The 13437-nt window shown below is 46.1% G+C and overlaps 1 protein-coding gene across 4 annotated transcripts in view; it reads left to right on the forward strand.

Annotated features, from left to right (window-relative positions):
• The first annotated feature begins 1982 nt into the window (after positions 1-1982).
• The window catches only part of CUNH8orf76 (chromosome unknown C8orf76 homolog), a 16682-nt gene continuing 5227 nt past the window's right edge, over positions 1983-13437 (forward strand). The window contains exons 1-5 of one of the 4 annotated variants that reach the window (XM_055626763.1): positions 1983-2222; positions 4492-4587; positions 5470-5613; positions 9316-9511; positions 9611-9773. In XM_055626763.1, the coding sequence (XP_055482738.1) occupies positions 2106-2222; positions 4492-4587; positions 5470-5613; positions 9316-9511; positions 9611-9773 (716 nt within the window). In that variant the 5' untranslated portion in view covers positions 1983-2105. Of the gene's footprint in view, positions 2223-4491; positions 4588-5469; positions 5614-9315; positions 9774-13437 lie in introns of all 4 variants that reach the window. The other 3 variants (XM_055626765.1, XM_055626761.1, XM_055626762.1) reach the window with 3 other exon arrangements.

The raw sequence follows: 13437 nt of genomic DNA on the forward strand, positions 1-13437 counted from the left end.
ATGGTTGGGCGTAACCACAACATGAGGAACTGTATTAAAGTGTCACAGCATCTGGAAGGTTGAGAACCACTGCCTTACTGTTCATACCTCATTTTTCTAAACTTACAAAGTACATTTAACTGTCACCGTTTCTAATGCCCTCTTGTTTTATTGGTTTGCTGTCTTTGGGCTTATCAAGTGAGGCAGTGTTTTGTGACTCAGATTTCTAGACCCTGGCTCCTCAAATGCAATAGGGGATTAAAAAACAGTCCTAATTCTAACTACAGTTTGCTATCTATCAGGCTTCCCAGGGCCCTAACAGCTACATCCTCACTTTCAACTGGAATTCTGCTACACAATAAGGCAATGCTGGTAGAATCAAGCTGGGTAGAAGCCTGGATTTGTTATTATATAGGATTGGGGGTCAAATTTTCAAAGGAAAGGGAAGAAATTTTTAGTCAATAAACATAGCATTATTTTGTACACAGATCTGCCATGGCTGTGGGAGTAAAGTAACCGAGGAAGTGCTTAGTGCCAAGAGGTTGGAAACCACTGAGGCCAGGAATCTTGAGTCCAAAGGGCAAGAACTATCACTTATCCACATGAAGCCTTAAAACAGCATGCTGCCATTTCAGCACACGCTACTGTAGCTCAGTTAACTGGACAGGAAGCTAGAGCTAGCTGGCCTCAGAGCAGGAGGGAAGAAATTTTGAGACCAAACAGCTTTCATAAAGAAAAAGCTAGAAGAAATCCCCCTTGCCTGCCTTTGCTCTGCTCTTTCTCTGCTCCTGGAGCGGGAATTTTGAGTGGACTCATGTCACCCTCTGCCAACCTGAGAAGCTTTATGTGCCTTAATCAATACCCATTTCACACACTGGCTTGCACAGTTAGTGAATCAAGAATCATGAAGCCTGACACACATGGCTCTTGCAGTCCTTCAGTACTGTGCTGTATTGTTTTGTAAGACTGGACATGCCAGAACTAGGGCAAATATCTCCCTTTTTAGGACATCATTTTTTTTCTTGGTGATGGTATTATGATTTTTTCTTTTACTTTCCTATAATATCCTAAATTTTCTTAATATGGAGTATTACATTTCTGATGAGAAAACCAAACCAACCACCACCACCAACAAAACCCTAGCTAATAAAAATGGGCTTCCCCTGGATGAATCCATCAGTAGTTTACTGCCTGGAGGCTGCCTAAATGGACTCTTCCAATGAGCCTGTTGAATACACAGCTAAATTGCACATTTTGTGAGTTATGAGCCAATGCATTTTCAAACCTGGAGAGGTGGTTTAGGTTGCCATGTGTGAGTCTGTAGAGTAGAAAATGGAGCTGAAGAAAGAACCCTAAAAGACTAGGTGGAAGAGGAGCAAGTGTGAGGGAAAGGAGAAAGGCTTTATTCCTAGCTCGATATTGCTGCTGTACAGCACAAGCCAGTCTTTTGTCCATGATCCTTTCTTTCTAGAGTCAAGACACTTCTTGGAAGTCTCCAAATTCTCCTAGTCTGATCGATCCTTTAAGTTTCGATGGCTACCTTTTTATAAATGCGTGAATAGTTATGGTCTCTTTAGAGACGCTGGGCTTTTGCGCAAGCTTACCTGACTCAAGTTTACGTCTTCAAGCCTAATATCTCTTTTTAGAAAACAGAACTGCTGTGCTGTTCTCGCAGTTGTTACTGGGAGAAGACAGAAAATGTAAATGGGGGTGGGATATAACACGATGACACTACAGCCAGCGGTTTAAAACTGCTACTTACTAAGTTAACCGGCTTCCCAGGGACCCCAATTTTTCGAGGGACGCAGGGAAAGAGTGCTCTATTCAGCTTCTGACACAGAGAAGTAAACCCCTTTGCTGTGAGGCTCAAGAAGACAGAGTCAGGTAAGACTTTTTGCTCCACCACGAACCCCAATTTGGGCAACAAGCATGAATATGCGCGGCCGCTGAAAGACTACCACTCCCAGAATGCTACGCTCCGGCCGACAGCCCACCGCTTCCGCGTGGGCCGCGCGCCGGCACCACTCTAGGCACCACCTCGTCTCGGTGCCTGGCTGGTGGGGGCTGGGTGATGAGCGTCGCTCTAGGTGTCACCTCGTTTCGAGGTTCGGCGGCACGCGCGCGCCATGGAGGCCGGGTGCTGGGTGCTCGGCGGCGAATTTGAGGACTCGGTGTTCGAGCAGAGTCAGGAGCGGCGGCCCGAGCCGCCCGCCCCTTACCGCGCCAAGCTCTGCGAGCCGCAGGTGAGAAGGCTGCCCTCTGGTCGCTCCGCAACGGAGCCGGCCTGCGTGAGGCCCATCGCCCTCACTGTCCAGATGCCCTGCAGCCGGAGGATTGCAGCACGGCCTCACTATTCCCAGCTCACATGTCCTTCAGGCCGGGCCGGGCTAGTGTGAAACACCTCCTGCCTGACCTCAACCCCGCCAGGTGGTCAACACAGCATCCTTGCAGGCCTGCTGGCTGCCTGGAAGAATGAAACAGTTTAAAGCCAATTTTCTTTCATCATTTCCTAGCAGGATAATGAAAATTGGATGGCTGCAGAGTGCTGAAACTAACTGTGGCTCAAATACCTAGTCTTGAGTGACACGGTGTTTGAAGAATAGAACAAAGTTTTCTCTACTGAGATGGCTCAGAAGGAAGGAAACTAATTTAGCAAGTTTGTGATGAGCCTTGACACTCCGTGAAGTGTTTTAGAAATACAGCCAAGCCATCAGAATGTGTTAACTACACTGAGTCAACAGAATTTAGAGACAGACTTTCTTCAGCCTCAGCAAGTTTTATTGTGTAAGGGAGCAGGAGCTACTTTTTGGGGGCTGGAAAAGTGGCCATACAGAATGCTTTTTGTCCTTTCGTGTGTTCTTTCTTGGTAGTTAAATCTCAATCCCACTTTGTTTCTAGCAGGTTTAAATCAAAAGAGGGAAGTCTTCTTACAGGCATGTCTTCCAGTCCTCTGAATCTTTTGTCTGGGATGCACAGAAGACTGCCTGCAGTTATAATTTTCTTCGCTCATGTTTTTTGTGTGACTTTGTAACATTTTTCACAATAGCATTGTCACCATAGTCACAATCTCCTAAGTCTTGTGCATAGTATTATTAGTCCCTAGTCACTCTAAATTGCTCTAAAAGAAAGCAGATACCACTTTAAAGAGTCACTGGAACTGCACAAGATAACTGTCATTTCCAATAACCTCACTTTAGTTGCAAACGTCCTTTGTTTGTTTGTTTGTTTGTTTTTAAACAAGTATATTATCAACATGTTTATACTGGTGATCATTAATTTTTTTGATTCTTCTAATTTAATTCACTTTAATCCCTATGGTAATCCCTTTCTCCTCTCATTCCAGTCCCACCCTCCTTCTCTCTCCCCACCATACCCTAGTCCTCAGAAGGAGGGAGCCCTCCTCCCCTACTGACTGACCCCAGCCTATCAAGTCTCATAAGTACTAGCTGCATTTTCTTTCTCTGTGGCCTGGCAAGGGCCCCCTACCAGGGGAAGTGATTGAAGAGGAGGTTGAGGAGCAGTTAACAAAGAAAAAATATAAACCACATTCCATTCATTTATTTGTGCCTGTTTGTGTGGGGGTGAGGGTTCCATGGCACTGTGTGGAGGTCAAGGGACAAATAATAGGTGTTGCTCCTTTTTTTTCCATGACATGGGACCCATAGATCAAAGGCTGTTCATCTTGATGACAAGTGCCTTTATCCACTGAGCCATCTCACTGACTCTGTGATAATTTTAATAAAAAAGTGGGGCCATCAGTGAGATGAGTCAGTATGTAAACTCAATTGTAGCCAAGTCCGATGACTGGGATTCTATCACAAGAACCCACAGAGTCGAAGGAGACAACTGACTCCAGCAAACTGCTCTGACTTCTACATGTGCACAGGAGCACGGAGGTGCCCACTCAGATAGAATACATGAAAACGTGTTAAGGAAGCCAGGCCGCCATTAAGAGTGCCATTGGTGCCTGAGGAGGGTCTCAGTGTGAGAAGTGCTGGATGCCGAGCATGAGGACCTGAGTTCAAATTCCCCATACTCACATCAAAAACTGGGTTTGGCAGTGAGCACTGGAAGCTGGGGAAAGGGCTATCTTGGGGCTTGCTAGGAGCAGTCTAGCCAGCTGGTAAGCTTCAGGTTCCTTGAGAGACTCTGTGGTGAAAAAACAAGATGGAGACTGATGAGAAAGACAAGTGGCATTGACCTCTGGTCCTCACACCACAGAAGTATACACACACATACACCTGCACACCCACAAACTGCCCATCTAACCATGTGTCATTTACTGCATCGTGATCATACAGGTCTGTAATCTCCGCACTTGAGGGACATCTGAGACACTGTTTTTAAAAGAAAAAGTAGCCATTCGTTGTCCACTGTTTGCCCTTGCGTCTCATCCCAAAGAAGTGTGTCCTTGACATTTCAGTGGTTGTATTATGGAAACTTGCTTTTGATTGTGAAGTGGAAAAGCATAGCTTCACTCTCCATCATAAATGCTATCTTTTTGATTTCTAGTGGTTTTATGGAGAGACAGAAAGTAGTGATGATATTGAAGTTCTCACTCTCAAGAAATTCAGAGGGGACCTGGCCTACAGACGACAGGAATACGAGGTAGGAGCCAACACATTTAAGGCTATGATGCTTGAAATGGGCTCTGGGTTTGTAACAATAGAGAGCAGAATGTGGCAAGTTAGGAGTGCTTTGTGGAGATGGATTCAGTCTTCAGTGATGCCTGTGGCTAATCTTAGAATCCTAAGTCTTAGCCTTTTCTGTAGAGTCCATTTTATGCTTTGTTCTTTCATAATTCCAACCGAAGAATATTAAGGGGTCTGCTTTCCTAGACTCTATATGCACTCATGTGTGAGTCTCCAACATGTCATAGGGACAAAATAACCCAAAGTATGCAAGAAAAGGGAAGAATGAATAATTAGATGCCAGATTGCTTCATATACATACCCCATTTCATTTTTTTGTAAATCTTAATAAGGTATATAGCTGGGCCTGTGGCCTATGCCTGTGGAGGCAGAAGCAAGTGGATTGCTGTGAGCTCAAGTACAACCTAATTAATCTGCATAGAAAACTCCAGGCCAGCTGGAGCTATATATGTCTCAGTGCAGACACACACACACACACACATATATACATACACATATATGTGTGTATACATATATAAGTATTTATGTGTATATGTGTATACAATATATACACATGTGTTAAAGTTCCAGGAAAATCAGGATTCACGGCCTGTTCTGCATGCCTCTAGAGTGTTCTGTCTCTAATACTGTGATAGTTGGCATAGTTGTAGACCTTGTGACCTAAAGCCTTTATGTCTCTACCCTTTAGAAAAAGATTAAGAGAAACATGTAGGTAGCCCATAGGCTGTTGGAAGGGTTGGTTATAACTATTTTCTCCGTAGGAAAAGATCATGTACACTGGGTCCTCTCCTCTCCCCACCCCCTTTCTGTCTCCCATCTTTCTTTGAATACTTGCTAGAAAGCATTGCAGGAATACTCCAGTATCTCCGAACAGCTGCCATCTACCAATTTTGCCATGAAAAGGGATGTCCAAGAAGGCCAGGCTCGGTGTCTGGCTCACCTGGGGAGACATGAGGAGGCGCTGGAGATGGCAGCAAACTTGGTGAGTGGTTCTTTGCTTGTTCTCATACACTTTCCTGTACCAAGGACATCAGGGTTGTTTACTCTCTGAGAAACAAACTTCCTGCTAGGAACAGAATTGGTGGCTGGGATTACAGAAGGACACTATCAGCAGTGTAATTATTGAGATAAGAGCTTGGGACTCTAGATGTGGTTATTTTCTTGGAATGTTTTTCCTGTGGTAAGATGAGAATTATTGCCTAGAAATCTAATTTTCAGAACTTTTACTTTTATGAGGAATATATACCCAGAGCAGTATGTTGTTGAAAATTAATGGTGGTTGGGCTAAATATTGTTTATTATTATTCCTAATTATTATGGTGGTATTATTTAATCCACTATCACAATCAATAAGACACAGACACCTGTTAGATTTTATAATTGCCTTACAACCTTGGGCTGGGCAGATATTCCACCTATGCTGTTTCACTAACCTCCACATATATCTCCCAGCCTCCATCCACTGCTATCCGCCTTAACCATTCCTATTTGGCCTGTCTCCCAATTGTATAAATAATTGTATAAATAATTGCTTATCCTTCATTGGGGTCGCTTTCTTCATCCACACCATCCTCGGAGTCCTTCCTCCCAGTCCATGTGGTTCCTTCTCCTTGCTAACCCATCATGGCATCTTCCTTCCTACTCTCTTCCCATCTGTTTGTTTGCTTCCTATGATTCTCCTGTTTCCAAAGCCCAGGAGCCTTAGCCACGCCTACCCAACTTTTCCCTACCCAAGTTTTAGGCCTTTTAATCAACCAATCAGTAATAATGTCTTAGGCAAGTTTACACAACAAGGAGAGGACAGATCTTGAGGGCCAGTAATTAACATCAAAATATAAGCATCAGACCAACCCCCAATAGCGGTAGGATTATGTGTGCTTTTGTTTTAGATTTTGCAAAGCTATATTTTACTTTTTAATCATGTTTATATACGCGTGTGGGTCCACGTTCAGGTATGTGAGTGCAGGTGCCTGTGGAGCCCAGGGACACTTGATCCCCCTGGAGCTGGAGTACAGCTGATCATGAGCTACCCAGTGTGGGTGCTTGGAACTGAACCTGGGGTCTCTGCAAGAGCAACAAGTGCTCTGAATCACCAAGTCATCTCTAGTCTCCATTGTTTCATTATTATAGTACTGGAAAAGTCCCTGAAACACATTTAAATGGAATTTACTGTCCAAAGAGGGACAGACTAACTGTACTATCAAACCCTTGTTCATTAAGGCAGCATAGAGTAAACTTTAGTTTATTGATCATGTTATCAGAGTCTAGAGTCCAGCCTACTGGTGCATATCTGTATCTCCAGCACTGGGGGTCTGTGGTAGCAGCATCACGAGTTCAAGGCCAGTCAGTCTAGCCTACATAATATACATGCATACCCTGGTTTTGTCTTAAAACAACCAAACAAACCAAAAGGCAGGCGTGGGGATGGATCACGGTCTGTGTGCAGCGCCTGCTCCACACTAGCATGCACCGCTTTCCCAGTGGCAAGGTGTTTTTGAATAATAGATTGCGCTATAGGTGGAAGTGGAAGAAGAGTAGTGCTTGGCAGGGGTGACCCAGACATGATCTTATTAGAAGTAAAAGGCGTCATTAAAACAGTGTTCTCACACGCTGCTTATTCAGGGAGAGGGTGGGGCACAGACGCCACAGCAATGTGGCAGGTGGAGGGGGGTCAGGGGACAGTTGATGGAAGTCAGGTTCTCCTCCCACCACATGGTTTCCAGATGGAACTCAGGTCGTCAGGCTTGGCAGCAGGCGCCTTCACACACTGAGCTGCCGCAGAAAGGCACAGCCTGACTTTAGAGAACTCACTGCTCCACAGGCCACGTTTGTGGCAGGCATGGCACCGTGCTGTATTCAGAATCGAACCCAAGGCTTTTATAGACCTTACTCGGGTCTTTTGGGAAGGCCAAACAGTAAGCAAGAGAAGTAAAGCCAGGCACACTCAGTGTTCTGGCAGGTATGGAATCGCCCAAGTTATGTGGGCTTTGTTTCATGTTTTCCTGTCCGGTGTAAGAACGTTCTGGGATGTTGGCAGGCTTCCATGTCTGCTGGTTTCTGTGTGCTGCCTACCCGGCTAGTTTGGCCTTTGTTTGACACTCAGTTTAGTTCTGGGCAGGAGTGCTACCTGGACAGGCTGGGCTATCCTTAGATTTCATATCAGGTTGAACGTAATTTCACTTTGCCATCTGTTCTCTGTAGACTACCTTGGAAAAAGTGAACCTTCCCACTAACCCGCAGGGCATTTGCCATATGGCAGGGTAGGCAAGAGATGATGTCTCTCAAGGAGATGTCAAAAAGGGTTTCTGACCAGAAGGAAATGAGCAACCTCCTGTGGCCAGGGAGAGCAGGGGAAGGCATTTGGGTTCAGTACCAAGCTGAGAGCTTCAAGGCTACCCTGGGTAGGAAGTCTAAACCAAGTCAAATATGCAGCTGAGAGTCCTTCAAATCCTCAAGAAAATCACCAATTGGGATTTAAAAACCCTTAAAAATAGAAATGGACCCATTAGGCCAGTGCCTAAGAAAATTGGCCGGGTCAGACGTCATCACTGTGATAAATACCTGGCTTAGGAAGAGAGATGGGCTTAGCTCGTGGTTTCAGAGTCCACGCTCCATGTCACTAGGCTCTGTGCTTGTGAGCTACAGTGAGGCAGTGCTTGATGATGGAGAGATGTGTAGCTGGGGTAGCAGCCTCTTCAGGTAGCCCTGGTGATGGGGGACAGGTCGCTGGCAAGCTGTCTTCTCCCTGTTATTCCATCCAGGAAGCCAGCTTATGAGGTCCTCCCCACCCAACGAGGGCTTTCTAGAAATGTCCTTAGATACTCCCCTAAGTGCATCTCAGCAACATCAAGTTGGTAGTTGAGACTGAGCAAGCCCATCCTCACTAGCATGAAGCCCAGTTAACTGTAACAGGACTGGTAAGGGTTGAACAGTCCATGGCATTTATAGTCTTGTTGTTGAACTTTGTTAGGCCACTTTCACATGAGTTTCGGTACTGGGGGTGTCGAGGAGTACCTGGGGACCATTTTGCTGGATCATTTTCTGTGGGTTTCCTCGTTGGCAGTCAGCACATGAGGACAGGAGGAACAGAAGGGGAGGGGATCAGGGCTAGGAGGGCCATGAGCATGACTGAATGACAGACTTTTGGGAATGGCTTCAGGGAGGCAGATCAACTTTATTCCAGGAGCGAGGAGTATATCTAGGAAATTGAAGCAGCCGGGAGGTACTCTGATAGGTGCTCACAGTGTACTTCATTTGCATAAAACAGTAATTGGTCCTATGGGCAGGGAGGGGCAGAATTCTGCAAGACACTGTGCCAGAGGCTACTTCTATCATAAGCCAGGCATCTAGCTCAGGGACATCCTCCAAATAAGGCCAGGCAGAGAGTAGGAAGCCCGGCTGAGGGAAGGGAGTCCTCCATCTCACACCGAGTCGTGGACACTGCAACCTGTAGCAGCAGGGCCCTCCAACAATTCTCTAGGTTTATACTGGTATATGTGCGTGTGTGCCAGCCGCAGCTTTCACGTGGAGGACAACCTGCAGAAGCAGGAAATCTGTAGAAGAATTACGTTCACTTGACCCGTAGAGCACTTAAATGCTTCTAGTTTATAACATACACATAGGTGCTCCCATTTTTATATGAAAACACTTTGTAGTGAAGGCTTTCTGCTCCTTCTCTTCTCAGGAAAACAAAGCGACCAACACAGACCATCTAACCACGGTGCTCTACCTCCACTTGGCCATCTTCTCAAGTTTGCAGAGCTTGGAGAAGACCATCCTCTGCCTGCAAAAACTGATTTCTCTGCACCCTCTCAACCCCTGGAGCTGGTGTAAATTGGCAGAGGCATACCTGAATCCAGGTCCAGATCTGCCAGAACTGGGTGTGTCACCTGGGGGACAGAAGAGTGCTACCTCAAGTGACAAGGCTGTCAATGCCCCCTTTGTGCAGGCTGGAACAGGCTGTCTTTTGTGTCTCCCAGCAGCCTTACCTCAGAGTGCAGTGTTTTCCATGGAAGCAAGTGGTTGTAATGCTCAGAAGGCTGGGAAGGCTCAGAAGAATACACAGACCTGTCTAACAGAGCAGAGAGGAGAAGCGAGGATGGAGGCTCAGGTGAAAGCCTGTGCCTCTCTGGTTCGTGCCAGGTAAGCTGAGAGAGGGTACGTCAGCACACGGGATGAGCTTAAAGAAAGGCTGTTTTTTTTTGTTTTTTTTTTTTTGTTTTTTGTTTTTTTTTGAGGGAGGAAAGATTTGTTTCTTTAAATGCATTTTTAAAGTCAGTGTACATGGTATGTAGGGAGGAGTAATCCAATACAATGCTGGAGGGAATTTAGACCAGTGCAGCCACCTAGATACCCGTGTGGGTTAAAAAACAAAAACTCAAGCTGGGCCTGATATGTACACCTTTAATCCTGGGCATTAAACCTGGGGAGGCAGAGCAGGTAGACTCTGTGAGTTTGAAGCCAGCCTGGTCTACACAGAGAGTTTCAGGACATCCAGGGAGAAAGACCTTTTCTCAAACAAATAAAACCGAAAACATTCCAAAATGAAAACCAAAAATAAAACTACTATATGTTCCAGCTGTGCACTCCTGGGCACATAGCTGAGGCAGTCCGATATTGCCGCAAAGACACTTGTCCACCCGTGTTTCTCACTGCTCTATTTACCGTGATTAAGAAAATGACACGAGGGTTTCTAATGTTCTATTAATATGAGGAAGCCCATCCATCTGGGAAATAAATACTAAACTACAACAGGACACAAACGAATGTTAAAACGTTTCATAGTGCTGTTCGTATAGGTCTGGAATCCCAGCACTTGGGAGCCTAGGGGAGTAGGGTCATGAGTTCTAAGCCATCCTAGTGAGATCTTGTCTCAACAGAATGAAACAGAAAGATTCATAGTTTGAGGCATGAAGGAGGATGAGTTGGGCCCCTGAAAACCTGAAGAAAATATTCCCTTGCACTTGTAGATTGGAAACCCACAGTCCCATGTGACACAAGGAAGATGTGGGGCCATCCGTAGGCATCAGCTCAGTGAAAACAGCAAATGCCCTCCCACAGGAGCTTGGAGAGGTGGTGCAAGCAGGAGATAGAGATTGCCCAATGGTTATTACCCCGTCTTGGAAAAAGAAAAAAAAGCAAATAAAAATTACAGCCTTTTTATTGTTCAAGATAGAGTGTTAAAATTGGAAACTCACATGCACAAAAATCTGTGAAGAGCAATTAAAATGTATACACCTTTAAAAGAAGAGCCATTTGTAAAGAAGGGCTTTCTCGCATCTGGCGGAAATCTGAAGAAAGCTTGATCTCGTACTTAATGCCAATAGTGAGTACATAGTGCAGTGCTCAGTGTTTAGTTCCCTCGGCAGAGCCTTCCCTGAAGGGGAAGCCTTTGACCAGTTCTGTGGTTTGCAAGTGAAGAAGCAGACACTGCTAAGAACAGAGAACCTTTTTTTTTTTAATTCTGCAAAATCCACTGAGACTTAACAAAGAATTAAAAAAGAATATTTAGCAAGTGCTCAATTTTCATTGGCCGTCACTTTTTGTTTGCTTTGTGTACAGCTTCTCACTGTGTAGCCTTGGCTGGCCTGGAACTCACTCTGTAGACCAAGCTGGCCTCAGGTTTATAAAGACCCACCTGCCTCTGCCTCCCGAGGACTGGAATCAAAGGTATGTGCCACCACACCTAGTGACTATGTCACTTTTACCCCAGAAGCACGTATGCAGGCACTTGCTTGGTGCTAGGATCATAAAGATGGTTTAAAAACAAAAACCAAGAGTCCCTCTCCTTGCAAAAGTCACTGTGTTGAGGAAAATATATATGTAACGAGTGACTGGCACGCAGCTGCCGAGAGCTACTTCCTGTGTGAGCAGAACACCGTGAAACCAGCGGAGGGAAGAACCCTTTTCCTGGGACTGCGCTCCTGCTGGATACTGCTAGGGACAAGTGCTTAGCAGCTGGCCACCAAGTACCGGATGCTTTGTACACATTCCTCCAGCGTGCCCTCATGATTTTCTGGGCTGAGTTTTGGGATCAGTTCACGTCTCCAAGGTCCTGTGCCTGTGCAGCCCGCAGTTCTCTGTGTTGTCTTGTTCACCTGTGTGCTGTTCCTCAGGTGAGGAAGGTGTGCTCTGGTGCTTGGTGATAACGTAGACAGCTCAGCTAGAAGGCACAGGAGTGGTCACATGGTTTGGTGGAGTCTTAGGTAGGTTTCTATTGCTCTTAAAAAGGACAACATTTAATTAGACTGGCTTATAGTGTGAGAGGTTTAGTCCATGATCGTCATGGCGGCAAGCATGGCAGCATGCAGGCAGATGGGATGCTGCAGAGGTAGCTGAGAGTTCTACATCTTGACAGATAGCAGGAAGAGAGAGACGCTGGGCCTGGCTTGGACTTCTGCAACCTCACAGCCCATCCCCAGTGACACACTTCATCTAGTAAGACCACACCTATTCCAACAAGGCCACAGGTCTTAATCCTTTCACATAATTCCACTCTCTGTGAGCCTCTGCGGCCAGTTTTCATTCAAACTACCATAGGTGAGAAGAGCAGCTACATGGGAGAAGCTCAAGGAGGGCTGGAAACCTCAACGCCAGGGGAGAAAGATAGGAGGGCTTGAAGTCACGTCTCATTCTGAAGGGCTTTGATGAGTGGCTGACGTTGAGCACATGAGCCTGGACTGTTCTGTTGGCTGGCTGGCTGGTCTTGCACAAACTATAGAAACCCTGGGCTCCAGATTCTTCATCATGACAGATGGCGGAATGGGGAAAATGCCTACTGCTTGAGGGTGTGAAATTAAAGTTATCTAAGGTACCTGCTGAAGCTGCGTGGTCTGTAGCAAGCAATTGGTAAATGCCAGCTAAGAGCACTTTCATTGTGTATGGTTTTTTATTAGCTTGAGCGTTCACCATTTTTGCTTGTTGGCTGATTTTGAGGCAGTGCTCAGTATGTAGCCAAGGCTGTCCTGGAACTTGTTTGCCTCTATCTTCAGCCTTCCTAGTGTGGGACTGTAGCCACGTGCTGCCAGCCTGGTTTGGGTGTTACCTTAAAAGATTTGGTCCTTTCCTTGAGGGCCCAGAGAATATTCATTGACTTTGAATTGGAGTGTGATCAGAGCTGTGATTCAGAGAGGAATGGTGGGCTAGGAGAAGCCATTTGGAGCTGTACACACCAGCGGAGAGGTAACACACACCAGTGATGGGATGCGACCTATGATAGTGCAGCAGTAATAAAAACAGAAAACAGTGCCAATGCAGGATGGAATGGATGGGACTTGGTGACCAGCTGGGTATATGGGGGGATGGGGCAAGGAGGAGGCAACTCTGAAGAGTGCTCTGGGGGCAGGGGTGGCTTGGGTGCTATTTGCTGAGATGGAGCATGCCAAAGGATGGGCAATGCAGATTCAGGGTCTGAGAAATGAGTGGTTTGAGCTAGATGCCAGCAAGACATCGAGCCAGAACTCCTCATTAGGGAGAGGGAGTTAAGCTCAGAACAGAAAAAGTGAGTGAAGGCACCAAGTTCCAATTGCTGGAGACACTCATAGTAAGGCAGCTGTGAAGTGCTTGTTTGAGGGTTGACGCTGTTTTGGTACTCATGTATGCCAGAAAAGCTGAATAGTCCTTGAGCTCAGTCTCTGTGGAGTCAGCAGATGCTGGCATCCCAGGAACAGACCCAGGGTACTGTGTGGCCGAGCTGGCTTCAAGCTTCTCAGTGAATTGTTTTTGTGTTCAACCACCTGGCTGCCACAGGTGTTGCCTTCCTTCCTTCCTTCCTTCCTTCCTTCCTTCCTTCCTTCCTTCCTTCCTT

The sequence above is a fragment of the Psammomys obesus genome, unplaced genomic scaffold (genome assembly GCF_907164565.1).
Source record: "Psammomys obesus unplaced genomic scaffold, mPsaObe1.curated_primary_1811, whole genome shotgun sequence".
NCBI lineage: Eukaryota > Metazoa > Chordata > Mammalia > Rodentia > Muridae > Psammomys > Psammomys obesus.